At 43.7% G+C, this 14720-nt stretch overlaps 1 protein-coding gene across 1 annotated transcript in view; it reads left to right on the plus strand.

Moving 5' to 3' along the window:
* The window catches only part of MEI1 (meiotic double-stranded break formation protein 1), a 39572-nt gene that overhangs the window by 22256 nt on the left and 2596 nt on the right, over positions 1–14720 (plus strand). The window contains exons 21-28 of the mRNA XM_066319796.1: positions 3472–3637; positions 4870–4974; positions 7604–7714; positions 8274–8455; positions 10757–10838; positions 11294–11499; positions 12246–12327; positions 14321–14427. Coding sequence (XP_066175893.1) covers positions 3472–3637; positions 4870–4974; positions 7604–7714; positions 8274–8455; positions 10757–10838; positions 11294–11499; positions 12246–12327; positions 14321–14427 — 1041 coding nt within the window. The remainder of the gene's footprint in view (positions 1–3471; positions 3638–4869; positions 4975–7603; positions 7715–8273; positions 8456–10756; positions 10839–11293; positions 11500–12245; positions 12328–14320; positions 14428–14720) is intronic.

Genomic DNA, 14720 nt, shown 5'->3' on the forward strand with positions numbered 1-14720 from the left:
GTGGAAAATGGGAGTGTGCATGCGTGTTATCTCTTTCTCTGTCATCCATCTACTGTGACAGGAAAGGATCCTCTAAGAGTTGGCTGAAGAGGGATCTGAAGGGTCCTGCTGATGTATGCCATGAAAAACCCCACTCCTTCCTCTATCCAGATACAACTGGGTACTTCAGATTCTCCAGTGCCAGCCCTTGAAGAAGCTGTTTTGCAAATTTAACAGCAGTGCTTTACTACTGATAGATGAGAAGGGTATGATAAACAAGAACTTTGAAAAAGCAACGTGCAGAGAATAGGTCTGGAGGGCACAGCTTTCTGTTTGTTTTGAGGTTTTCATTTTGTCTGGTTTCAACTGGAAGCTCTTGTCAGAGAATTTTGAAGTACTCTTGAGTTTTGAGGACTGCAAATAACATGTTTTATTGCTCTTAAAAGATAAAATAAAGGTCTTGTGACAGGGAAAATTAATCAGTACAGGAGAGAAAGGGGCCTTGAAGTAGCAGGCTAGTGTGTTTGCCTTTAGCTGGTGAAATGAGCTTCGTTAACCCATGTAATCATGAAACAATCCGTGTCATGATGGCTGCTTAGAGGCCTTTTCTTACTTCCACTGCTCTCACCCTCCTGTCACCCCTCCCCATAAGTGGCCTCTTGTCCCATGACTGTTGAGGGAGTCAACAGTAAATATTTGCTAACTTTTCCACTGAAGAACATGAGATTTGCCTGTAAGGGCAAAAGCTAAGACACATGCTATTTCTTCTCCAGTCTGTTAGAGAAATTAAAACTAACTGTCATTGAGAAGGGAAACCCATGTCAGCAGATGGTAAAGAAGTAAGAGGAAGCAAGGCTTGACTCTGAGCGGGCATCCACTGGGCATTGCAGAACATGTTTGTTCTGATCTAAGAGGCTATGGAGTAAGTTTTAATATCCAAGGTTACTGAAATGGCTGTGTAATAAGTGATCAGCCGATTTTATCAATAAATAACTTTATTGAAAAATTGCCAAATGAAAATCTAAGAAAGCCACAAGCAAAGTTCAGCACCAAGCCCGGGATCGGTACTGGGTGAACCTCAGATCCAGCCTCTATCACACCGAATCCCCCTGTTCACAAAGTTTGTCTTTGCAGGGTCGGTTTTTATACAGTTTTTCAGCCAGAAAGAAGGTTGCCTCATCCTTTTGTCTATCTGGTCGCTGTTCCATATTCATATTTCTTTTCTGCCTGTCTGCCGATGAATAGTTTTCCAGGCAGGGCTGGATGTCTGATTGCATTTACAGGAACCAGGTATTGGGATGCACACCCAGGCCGATGTAGGTAAGATGTTCATGAGGTGTTCATCACTGGGTCGTTGGTAATCCCATCTTCAGAAGAGACCCATCTCCTTTTGGAGCCACCCTTCTTTCTATTGCAAACGTGCTGCTTCCCCTGTTCCCGGCAGAGGCTGCAGTTTCCCCAACACCTTTATTTCTTTTACTTGCGAAATGATTCTATATCATATTTTTCTATAAAACACGAATTAATCCCACAAAATATATCACAACTGACAGGAGGGCTGTCACGTAGGACAGTCCTTTCACAGTTGGGACACAGTTACAGAATAGGGTAACAACATCTAGGCATTCGATCCCATTGCATAACATTAATAAAAGTGATCAATGAGTTTACATATCAGGACAAATTAAGGAGGTGAAGTGTCCCATGAGGCTTGTCCACACTGTTACCTTTGGCAGTAGTTCTGGAACCTGTCACTCCATAAACTGAAGCAGGTCTGTCAATAAGCAAAACATAAACAGTTTCTCCCTTCCCTGAATGGTACAACATTCCTGCTTTCCCTTTTCTGTCTTGCCATGTGCTCTCGCAGAAATAAATTCATTTAGCTCTGTTCCAGTCTTTAAAGTGAGTTGTAATGAATCACAGGCTTTGACAATTCACCTTTCCGTTGTGGAAGAGCATAATCAATCTGAATTTAGATGGACTAATAAAACAGTGCAATAGGCAGGGGTAAATATATTCAGACATAAAGAAGACTTACAGGGTTAATAACCTAAGAATGCACTAGTGGAGTGGAAAGGCCTCTGCATGGTACAGTGAAACAAAGATCAATGTCCTTCCAAGGATGACTTATTTGCTTATCTCCTTTAAATAATTGTCTGGGTTAGATATAACAGGTGGTTAGTGACTTAATCTGAGACCTTGACCTTCTGGGTAGGAAGGAACCTGTTAACACAGTGGTGCCTTTGCCAGGACCACGAAGGCTGTGGCCATTGGTTCATGGCATTTTGTGCTCTGTGTGTTCATATGAAGGTGAATGTAGTCATGATGAGACACTGTCCCACTTGTCCTCTCCATGCTCCAAGTCTGAGGTGCTCTCTCAGAGAATGGAGACATTACATTACATTCTGAATGTCATATGGAGCAGATCTATGTCAGCAGAGATGATTGTGCAGACATCTCCCTGCCCTTTATTCATGAAGGTCTCTGGTAGAGGCAGGAATTTGGCTCAGAACTAGAGAGTTTTCCCCGGCACAGACAGCCTGTTCTTACCTTATTTTCTTTTCTTTGGGTATGGGGTCCCACAACCATTGCCTCTGCATCACTGAAGTCTAGATGCATTACTGCTGTGTGATAGGGGAAGGCAGCTGGGAGAGGCAGCAAGCTGTCCAGGCAGGCTGTAGGCTCTGTTGCTGATACCAGTCTCCTGTTGACCTCCAACTCTACCATTTGCAATGCAGTAGCTGGGACTACTGCAGGAAGAGAGGAAAAGTAGTGCTGACCTAATATGTGCTGAGATGGTCACATTATGTCAGCACTACCAGGCATTTTCTGTCTGATAATTATACAACTGCCTCTGTACATGCTGTGCAAGCGAATTTAATGTTATGCACCTCAACATGAAGACTGTGCCCAAATTAAGGGTACTGGCTGTAGGATTTAGCTCAGAGACTCCAGACAGAGCCCTGTAGTCAGGAGGAAGGCTTGGGAGCTGTGTACATGACTCTTCCCTTTCCTGTGATTGATTGCTTGCCCAGCTTATGTATGTTTCATGCAGTTTAGTTATGTTACTGCTGCACTTACAAGGCTGCCAGCCTTTTGAAAGTTAGGAACTGTGGACTGGCCCATAAGCTTGATTTTAGGCAAGCATATTTATTATGCATGCTGATTTTTCAAAACAACGAGAGCAGAGGTGCCACAGATTCTGTTCTTTTCTTTAGGTCTCACTTGTCTAAAGCTGTGACCTTAAATGTATGTTACCCTTACGCTTACAGAGCCAAATCATTCTTTAAATAGGATATTTACTCAGAGGTGCCTAACAGACATGAGACCACCTGCTTTATTCAGTTCTCTATTTAATCAGGACATACTTAATCTGAATGGTGCTTTATTAGGCTGTTTCCCAAGGCACCAGATTAGCATAATGGTATTAAATAGTGGTGACTTCTGTATAATCAGGGTAGAAAGGTAATATGTGTGTTTCTTCCTTTGCAGGACCTGGTCTGCTCAAGCTCTGTGGAAGTGGCTTGGAAGGTGTTGATGACTCTAAGGACCTTCCTGGAAAGAAATGAGGATGTCCTTGTCTGTGACCTCCTTCGGAGACGATTTTTACAGATTCTGCAGCAGCTGCTGGTAGAGAGCAGCTCAGCTACCCTACAAGGTGACCCTATCTCTGTGACTTGGTCTTGCTGTAAGATCAACTTGCTGTAGGGACACAGACTGGGATAAAGTGGTTTTGACCTGCAGATGTAGCTTCAGTACTTACCTGCATGAGGAAATTTATGGACTGAACTGTACTTATTTAGTTTTCTTTTTCAGAGATTAATTTTGAACTGAGAGCCTATTTTCTAATTTAGGTTGTTCTGGATTTCAAACCGTGATTGTTAAACTAAGGCAAGTTCTTGTATACTGCTGTCAGTGTTCAAATGGAGAGCTGTGCTGGTAAATCTTTCTGCTTGAATAGGGGCCCAACTGGTGGCTGAAAGGCAACCTCCTTTTTGCCTCTTCTTTGTGCAAAACAGCTTGGTGTGCCTGAGCATGCACAGTTCCCAGGACACAAAGACCAGGAACAAGGATTGAATAATTCATTATATTGATCCCCAAACAGGGACTGTGGTATCACCAGATCTTATAACTCTGTTAAATCTCTCAAAGGGAGCAAGGCTGTGACTGGGGGAAACCACTGTTTTCCTTACTAGCCCTGTTTGTGATGTTAGAACTGTTGTCCCACTATGAAAGGTGCTGTGCAAAGTCGTCTGTGTGCTTGAACTGAAAGAGTGAACAAATGCTAGGATGTCCTTGACTCCTTTAGGATAGCGACTTTGCACAACTTTTACTTGTTCCTGAGGGGGCCACTGATGCTTTTAACAGCTTTGCTCTGTTTCAAGTGTTTCGTTGTGCAGCAGTTGGGATGGAGAAGAAGGAAAGTGTTTTTGCCTTACCTCCAGCAAAGTCTGTATGCTGGAGAAGAGGAGGGGCATTGAAAGCAGGAGCATGGTAGAGCATGGAGCTACAAGCTCTGCTAGATCTGATCTTGTTTGGAATTGTGCACATTTGAACTTGTGTCCCTCTGTCACTGATCTATGGATGCTGGGAGCTGTGGGGAGCATGCTCCCTACATGGCTCATGATGGGTGTAAATGACCCCAGTCTCTTTCCCCTTCTTTAGCTCCTCCCAAAATGGTGTTGGCAGGATTCAGGTGCAACTCAGGCCAAACCAGACTGGCAGAAAGGGGATCTGATCCAGACGGGACTGTAGAGATGAGAATAAAGTTTAGGGCTCTGTGTGTGTGCGTCCTTATTCTGGAGCCAGAAAATTAACAATTCCTGGCACACTTTAAGGTACAACAGTTTGGAATTCACTGACAAGCTAAGTTATCTGTGCCGTTCTTAGCTAACAGGAACCTGCCTGTTTTGCTGAGCCTTCTTTTCCTGGTGCACCTGCGGAGCAAGGGCATAAGGGAGCTGGACAGCACCGACTTCAAGCTGCTTCACCAGGGTGAGTATATGCATCCATCTTCTCTCAGGGAACTGTTTGTTAATTGTTCCATAAGATTAGGTGCTTGCTCTTTGTCCTTTGAGAAAAGATTGACCTTGCATTATAGTAATGGCTGCTTTGAGATACATTCATGGCCAGAGCATTGTAAAGAGTTGTGGTAACTAATTCAGTTAACAAAACCCAGGTTCTCTTCTTCTTGCTTTTACAGTACATGTTTTGTCTGAAACCTCACAAAGTGGCCAAAGTATTCCCCTGACCATGACAAGACTTCAGGGTCAGAGACTCACAGGTTTGGCACATGACCACATGGCTGGGGTGCTTCCTGAATCATCTTTTCCTATCATCCTTGCTGTAACAATCTTGTGGGGTTCAGGTCACAGTCATGTCCTGTTAATCAGCTATCAGGAACCAGTAGTCTGGTGAAACTGGAATGTAGATGGAATTTCCTTGGAATGTGAATCCAGAGTATATGGCTCCCAACCAACTGCAGGGCTTGTCCACTCCACCCCAAAGACAAAAGAGCAAGCTGTGTTTCTTTACCATACCATAACCTGCTGTCTTGTCTGGTGATCCTTACTTGGTGACTTCTGCCTTCTTTCTTGGCTGTTGGAGGTTCATATAGGCTGTGAAAAAAGGATACTAGAAGGAAAATTCTGCTGCTCCATCCTCTCATCTCTTCCCTGCTCTGAAAAATTGGTCTCTCCAGCAGGCTTTGAAGGACTATCCCCTTCAATCTGAAATGTTTCATATCTTAGGGCTGCCTCTGCTGCCCTTGTAAAGAAGTGGCATTTCTCAGACATTCATTAGCCAAGGGAACTGGGGACATGGAAGAACCACGGCCTCTTTATCCCAGCCTTTTTAGCTGCTGTGGTTTTAGAACGCAGCTCAGCTTCTCCCAGTAGTCACAAGCTCCTTTTGCTCTTGCTTTCTGCTTTGTATTTTTCTCCACAACTCTCTCCATACTCCAGCCACCCCATTTATTCCCCCCTTGGCCTCCAGACTGTGTTCTCCAGGGGTGGATGTGCAAGACACTCTTCTCTAATGAGACCTCTTAGATGGAAGCTGCATGTTTTTGTGTGTTGGTGCGTGTTTTTTGAGAATTGCTTACTCAAATTGTAAGCTCTTCAAAAGATCTCCAGTGACAGTTTTCCTGAACCCTGTAATCCTGGCTTTCTCTCCCTGGCTCTTACTAAACATTGTTGCTAAGTGTTTGGTGCTTACAACAAACATGACATTTTACTCCTAGTGTGAGCAAAGGTGGTGAGAGGGGAGGAGCACAGCTCTCCATGGCTTTCCCCAGTCTGGGCACCACGAGAGACAGTCACATCGTTGTTTATGCTTGTTCTAGTACTAGACTCAAACTCACACTGTGGAAACAGATAACTCACACTGCAGTTCTTTTCGCTGTGATAACAGATAACCTGAAGTCCATTCCTCTGGATTCATTACTGCTCGATGTGATATATGCCCTCTTGTATATGCTTTTCAATTCCCTCCACTGCACTGTCCACTCTAAAGCAAACACTGTAGGGCAGATGCCTGTTGCTTTGTCTGTACCACTGTAGTAGTTTCAGGTTTCCAATTTCTGTTTCCTGAATTATGTGTAGTGGTTTGAGTGCCTAATAGAATTATTTACTCTTTTCCTGCTGTGAGAAAGGATTAGGAGAAAAGCAAAGCAGGCTCAGAATGTTAAAGGGTATAAAGGTAGGTTTATTAACACAACTGCAAGAAAGAGAAAAAATTAATGAGAATCAGAATAAAACCTTCAAAACACTTCCCCTCCCCCACAACTTTCCCTTCTCATAGGCAATGTATAGAGAGAAAACTTGGAACTCTAGGTCAGTTTACCACCTATAAAATAGTCTTTCATCAGTTCTCTCAGAGACAGAAGTCTCTTTTGGCCTGCCATGGAACTTCCCTCAAGACAAGAACAGTTCTCCTGTGGCCTTTTTAATTCTCACAAAAGCAGCTGCCTGGGAATCTGCATTTGTGAAGTCCCATATCACACAGCCTTCCCACAGCTCTGTTTATGGGTCTTGTCAAAACTCATGGGGAACCATTTTAATGATGAACTGTTCAAAAGCAGAGGTTTTCCTCATCTCTAGGGACAGAGATCTTTTTCTTCTTCTTGGGGGCAAAGCTTCATCTTCATCCCATCTCTCTTTCCCTGTTCAAACTTCTCATAAGATCACAGCTACTTCGATATTTGCTTAGTCCACCACAAATACCTCTGCTCATATGCAATCTGGACACTCTTTTCATCTCCCCAGTGCATATATCCATGACTTAAAGGGATATTCTAGTATATTACAGTCCATCATCATGACTCGCAAAAGAATTCCAGCCTGAAACCAGATTCCAGAAGGCATCTTCTATTCTCTTTCCATCTAAGATGTAACTCTTCCTTCACTGACTTTCATATCTTCATATTGTCTCTCTACATGTCTTTATTCTATCCTTCCTCTCACTGAAGATGGATTAGTGCTTTGCAAGTTTCATCTGTGCAAAGAAAGAGTTAACATTCTCCCAGGTCTGCAGAGGGCCATGATAGTGTTAGGCTGACTTGTTTCATGTGCTGAAGTGCTCTGTTAAGTTGGTGTCCTTGTTACACATGTTCTTTTGTTTCCAGTCAGTAATCTCTGTGGGAAATGCAGGCCAAGGGACACTGACCTCCTGCAGCCATCCTTGAATTTTCTGTACTGGACCCTTCATCAGACAACACCTTGTAGTCAACAGAGAGGTGAGGGAAGATTGTACTGATTGCTGTTAATTTCAATGAGGTTGTAGCTTCACAATACAATCAGAGACTGTATTCTAACTGTCTCAGCAGGTAAGGTGGATTTTTCCCCACCCAGACACAGCATTATAGATAAAGACCATTTTGTACTTTGGATGAGGTTTCTTAGGTTGAGGAGTTTGGTTTGGTTTTGCTGCCTTCTGATGATTCAAGAACTGGCTGCTGAAAGACAGAATCAGTGTATTTTTCTTGTTCATAAACACAGCAGTGGCCCTTTGGTGCCTAGCTTGAAATACCCTGGTATGGTCATAGTTGAAAAATTTAAATACTAGAGAACAGCTCTAACTGACCTTCCTATTGTGTTGTTAGCTGATTAGCTGGCTGAGCAGTTGCTTGAGCTTTGGGAGATGAATACCAGTAGCTGGACAGCCTTACTCAGATGACTACCTCACTGCAGCAGGGGTGTGCTCTGTACTTCTCTTTTGCTTGTTATGCACTTCTTTTACTCTGGTTTAACCTGTGCCATCCCATCATTCTCTTCAATTATGTTTCTCCCATGCAGCAGTGGCTGTGCTGCTCTCCAACGTGTCCTTGCTAGAACTCCTGCAGAAGGTTTTGGAATGCACCTGGCTGTGGTCTCCTCCTTCCAGACCTGCCTACCTGTCCTCTGAGGATGCCTTGCTGTGCTCTGGATGGCTCTTGGTGGCATCCCTTTTGCTTTATCAGCATCGCTACAATACTGAGGTTAGAACCACTCTAATTTTCAGAGTCAGCACATGGGTAAAATTTAAAAATAAGTGTGTGTAAATATATATATATATGAAAGTGTTTTGCTTTGGCTTATAGTCTGAGACATGAATCTCTGAAGAGTTAAAGAAGGGCACAAACCCTGCAGGGAGAAGTGCATACCCAGCCTTTCTGATCTAAATCACTTTCCTCTTCAAGACAGAGAAAAATACATTTTAATACCTTTTTCAAGGGAAGACTGGGGGTGGAAGGCACAGCTCCCATGTTGGAATCTGCTTTTTATTACTAAAATGATCAATAGTGAAATAGAAACTAATATTGGCAAGTAAGTGTTCAGTATTAGCAAGCTCTTATGAATGTGGGCAGCTGTCATTCTATTTGATGCTTTGCAGTCCAACAAGATATCTAAGCTGGAGTTTTCAACTAATAATGGAATTAGAACTTTGAAGGAAGCACTTTCCAATGCCAAAGGAAAATGTTTCCTTTTGAAATATCTACTCAGATCTCTCTTGAGGAGAGGAGAGAGCATGAGTTAGACGATGAGAGAGATGGAGTTAGAGAGCATGTCATGAGTTGTGAGCTCTGCTCTTGCAGTTATGCTCAGCAGAGTATACTCTTTGGGATTTGGTACACCTGTTTGCAGATGATAAAATCATATTAAGGACATGTATGCATGTGCAGAGAAAAGCAAGGGTTGGATTTCTAATGCTAAGGGAAGATGTTTTCCAGAAGACCAGCCCAGACCAAGTCTGCACCCGTTACTTCATCAGCATGCAGCCTCTGCTTAGGGCTTAGCGCATGATACTTGTACAGATTGTCAGCTGTGGAAATGCAGCCTGGCCCTGCTCTGTGAGCTGCTGAGTACAGCCTGCTTTCTCAGTTCCCAAGTCAGGGCTGTGTCTGGGGTTGTGCCAGTCCCAAACAGCATTCTAGTGTCAAGTGTCAAGTGTTGAGCTTCATCTGGGAGTGACGCTCTCCACTTGTATTGATCCTTGAAGTGCAATTATTTTAGTGGCTTATAAACCTGTTGCTTGGTTTTATCAATATCAAGTGGCTTGATGTGCTATGATATGCAACCCAGGAATGTTTTTGCACCAGAGATGAGGAAAGAAACTACAGATACAGCTGGGAAATGGAAATGACTCAAGACTGCTTCAATGTTTCTAATCTTCAGCATTTATAGGTGTCAGTGTTTCTGATCTTCTGCTGAAGAGGAAGAAGTGGAAGAGTCACTTCTCTTGCTTCTTTCTGCTGTTCACCGTAACTGGAGCTGCACAAAGCATCCTGGAGACTCTCATAAGAGTACCTTTGTGGCTGTGAATGTGAGCTGATGACAGGCTGTCTCCCTGAGCCTGCAGGTTTTTAGAGAACAGTGGCTTCAAGAAACAGCCACATTCATGTCAGGCTGATGTTAGTAGTGAGGACTTGTCTGGCCATAGCCAACTTACATCTTAACTGTGTTACTGCTGCTGGCTTTACCATGGGAATAAACAGGGCTCATGGATGGTAGGCTATTAAAGGCTTTGGCTTGTCAGTTTTAAAATGAGTAGCCACTGCCACCATGTTGCAGGAGCTACTCCTAGTTCTCTTGTGGAATATTTCTCTCTTCAGAAGAGTATTTAAAGGAATCAGCCCTGTGATCCTTATGGCTGCCTTCCTGTATCAACTCTCTGGCTTATTGAAGAGTTTGAACCCTTCTGGTGTTCTCTGAGGCTTCATGCCATTGCTCTTGAATGGCTCTTCTGTGAAGGAAACTATGTATTGCAGATTTCCCTCTGAAGCTGACCTTTCCTTTTTTACCTAGTTCCCAAGTCCCTAAACTCCTCTGCCACTTTCATCCATGCAATAGTTCCTATCCCTGGGCTCTTGGCAGGCCCCAGCTCCAGCAGGCTTCTAGCCACTCACTGCTGGGTTTTGGCTGCCTGGCTCCTCAGTCTTGCTGCCTGGCTCTGTGGCTAAGGTAGAGCCATGTTTGATGTTGGCTGTTTCTGCCACTTCATGTGCTTGGCAGGCTGCCAGCCACATGCCAGAGGTCCTGCATGGAGTAGTGAGAACAAGGCAAACAAGGTACACTGTGGTTTGGAAGCTGTGCAGCTCAAGCAACTAGTGGTGAGTGAAATGTGAAGGTCCAATGATGTAACTCTTCCTTCTGTGTTAGCCTCCTGAAACCCTGTTGTTGTTTCCTTGGTTTTCAGTGGTCATCATGGGGTAGTGTCTAAGAACTATAAGTATATAACAGAGCTTTCAATTTGCTCTGGACCAGCATCACTTTTTCTCTTCTATTTAATTCCCTTCTAGGTTCACCAGACACTCTCTGTAGACCTTACACAAGTCCTGAATGCAGTCATCTTCAGGAATAAGAAGCCAATCCTGCTGTTAGGTATTTTGCATCTGTTAGGAGGATTTCTCTGGAAGTAGCCACTAGTACCATGATACAAGCAACAAGGGAGAACTGGTGACTATGGAATGGGATGGTGGGGGTGCTGGAGGGAATATGGAAACTTGGGTCCATTTGACTTTGTAAATGTCAAATGGTGGTGAGAAAGGGCAAAAGGGAGCTGTCTGAAGTTCTTCTGTGTTTGGACAGATCTTCCTTGGAGGTTGGTAGTGACATCTAGAACTGAGTGTGAACTGTATTAGTGTCTCAAAGGAGATGAACAAGGAAACTCATGTTGCCATTCCTGTCTACAGCTGTCAGCAGCTGCCAGACAACTCTGAGCTATTAAGCTCACATTTTCTCTCATCACCCTCTCCCATGCTATTGCACAGGCACCAACGCACAGGGTAGAGCAGAGAAAAGCACTGACACACACTAATAAACATCTCCCTGTCTAGTGAGCATCATGCAGTTCCTGAGAGCTCTCCTGCGACAGAACTTCTCCTCCTCCCTGCTGGTGATTGTTGGCCAAAACACAGCCACAACTGGTATTCAACCACAGCCATCATCACTGCAGGACACTGCCTTGCACCCCCTTGCCACGCAGCAGGTCTTCTCACTTGTTGTCAGTCTGCAGAACCTTCTGGTGCATGTCCAGTTGCAGGTATATAAAAATATTACTTTTGGAACAAACAGTAGTGTTGGGCTTCAAGCAGAAACATTAATCTAGGGAGAAACCACCCTGTTGCAGAATCAAAGGGGCTGCCTGGTTTGTTGTTTTGTTTTTTTTTTCCTTCTGCCTGCATTTTCCACCCCTTACAGATGTGTGATGAGGAGGAGGGAAAATGCTCTTGCTGCAGCACAGTGCAGTGAGAAAGATGTAAATTGAGCTATGTGGTGCTCCCTGCTGCTGAACTGGGTAGCTGAAATTCTGTATACTAATGAGGATTTCTGTCTTCCCATCTCTCCTCTGCAGGGATGCCACATCCATAGGGACAGATGTGGGAAAGGTGTAACAAATCCCAGTCCAACCCCCATACCCCTGGCAAGGTGCTTTTGGGGGTAGTGAATGCACCAGCACACATTTAACTAGCGCAGTTGATGCTGGGCTCCAGGGGTAGTACATCAGTTTACATTTAATTCTTAGGCTATGTTAAGATCCTATCTTTATTCTTTGGAGGCTGTTACTTACTATTTTTTTAGTCTCAAAATAAGTAGCCCTACCTCTGTCTGGCTCCTTGATGTGACAGATAATTTGCAGCACATTGCATCCCTTGAAGGAGATGAAAGGTGTTATTTTCCTGTGCTGCATATTCTTCAGATCCTGGCATTTTATGAATTTTTCTCTTGCAATAGCTGTTGACTGTTTTGAGTTTGTTTTTTTTTTTTTCCTTTCTCTTGGTATTCCAGAAAGACTTGCTGCTCTCTCGGGCAGTGGTTGCCTGCCTAGAAACCTTAGTGGAATACCTGTATGTGAAGAACCAGGATGTTGGTAAAGTCTTTATGGTCTTTCTTCTCCTAGTTTCCCTCCTGCAGTGATTTTGAGCTCTTTGTTCTCTATCTAGTAGTGTTCTGGAGAAAATGTATAATGAGTTTATGCCAAATAAGAAAAAATATTTGTGTGCCTAAAGTTAATCTTGTGCTTTGTGGGATGAGATCACAGTGCCTGGCTCCTCTGCAGGCATGAGCCCTCACTTTAGATCTGGACACCAGGATGCTTTCCAGAAGGTAAAAAGTAGTTCTCCAACCCTGTAAGAGGGAAAGGTTTGGGAATGGAAGGAGAATAGGAATAGCCTTTGACTTTCAGGCCAATTGTATCAAACCTTTAGACCATAAACATATAGGAGGGGGGATGTGACCATGGTGCATCTTACAGTACGACAGTGTTGGTCATAGTTGGGCCCTGAAGGAAGGGAAGGGAGAACTAGGCAGCCTTAGGGAATGGAAGATGGAAATTTTGAATTTCAAGGAGTGAATTCCGACTTTGGTTTCAAGAGTGCATGTCAGACCTAATGTATACCATGTTTTCAGTATAACATAATGTGACTGTATTGTAGAGCTGGGGGAAGAATAGACCCTTCTGCTTATTGTCAACTTCCTGCCATGAAGTCCAGGTGCTGCCTCTGTTCTTAAACCAGAAAGTTCTCTGTACCCTGGCCTGTTCACTTCAGTTGTTTAAACACTAATAGAGAAGGGAATGGAGTGAATGAACACCAGGCAAAAGGAACACTGGTGGGAGAGAGGAAATGGTTGGATAAAGATGTAATACTGCAGATGAAGGACAGCCAGTAGCTGAAAGGAGGCTATTAAAAGGCTGGATTAAAAAAAACAGTTATGGGAGGGGGGCTCTGCTGATTTGGGCTAAACTAATGAAATGCTGCTGCAGCAATAGCTGAACCTGTCACTTTGGCTGCTGTGGTGCTGAGTTCATAAGGGCAATAACAAGAGCCTCCTTATTCCAAGCAGAATGAGGGTCATAGCTGTATTTGGCTGAAAGATGCAAGAACACTGGAAAGAGTCTCTCTTGGATTCTGCCTCTAATAGTTGACTCACCTGAGGCTTTCTATAACCCTCCTTTGATCCAGAGATATTTCCAAATGTGCAGAGCAGGTTCATGCACAGTGCTGCTACTTTCTCATTTTCCCCAGATCAAAGGTATCCCCCAAATATTTTACATTATTTTTCAGTGTTGTTTTCCTATAGAAAAAATTCTTGTAGTGGCAATAGGGAGGTTTTGTACTGCCAGTGGAAAAGAGACCTTTCTAACACTCTGGCGAGTTGCTGTAGTATGTAACAAGTTATATCAGCTGATCTATTTCTCCATCCCATGCTCCAAACCTGTAATAAATACAAGGTAATGATATTTTAATCTCAGCATTCAGTGAAAGACTTTGTGCCATCACAGACTTACGGCCTTACCTAATAAATATTATGTTATTGTGTATGTTCTTTCATAAGAACATTTTTTCTATTGACTGCATTGCCACTGTCAGCCTGGCTGGTCCTCATAGTCCAGTGTCTGATGCAGATCCAGGCTCAGTTTGTTCAGCTTCTGTTATAGGGCTTTCTTCATTAGCCAAAGGGTATTCTGCAGCTAAATTAAAACTAAAGTCAGGAGAGGTGTCCTCATACTGAAACCGGAGGGTATTATTTTTAAAACCCTAGGCTAAAGATATTCCCTCACTGTTTCATGACATACACCCCAGGAGAAGGTTTTGCTTCCTGTATCAGCACAAAGATGGACAATATGTATTTTCTGCTTTGAAAACCTATTAAGCTTTTGTTCTTTAGACTGAACTCTTGCCCAGAGAGTGACAGATTAAAAAGCCAGTAAAAACAGTGCAAAATATCCCCTTAGTGTTTCACAGCGTGGGGTCTAGGAGAGAAAACTTGAGGTCAGTACTGAACACTGCCCTTAGCTGGGTTCAGTCTGTCACTTGGGCAGTTTTACAGCTGTCTTTGACTGGCTTCTCCTTCTCTCCCAGCTCAACACGTTGCTTCGCAGCCATGGCACCGATTCCTGCTCTTCACACTACTTAGTGGGGGCCAGAAGTCCTTTCTGCAGCCAGAAGTTCTCAGGCTGATGACTTTGGTGAGCAGCAGAAGGGTGGGCTGTCCCCCACCTTTCCCAGTATGTTGGTACAATACACGTGGGCTGATTGTTGGTATTTAACCTGCTATGCAACAGTTTCTGATACTGTTGTGGCTTTGTCTGGGACTATATTCATGCCCTGTATTAATAATGATACTTTCATGTGAGCTTCCACAGCCTGCAGAAACTGACTGCTGTTAGTGAGCACCTCCTGTTCCTCTGGTGTTGGTAACATTTATTTATGTCATCTAGGACCCCTGGGGAAGAGAGGGGAGACTTGCAGAGAACATGCA

This window comes from Sylvia atricapilla, chromosome 5 (assembly GCF_009819655.1).
Source record: "Sylvia atricapilla isolate bSylAtr1 chromosome 5, bSylAtr1.pri, whole genome shotgun sequence".
NCBI lineage: Eukaryota > Metazoa > Chordata > Aves > Passeriformes > Sylviidae > Sylvia > Sylvia atricapilla.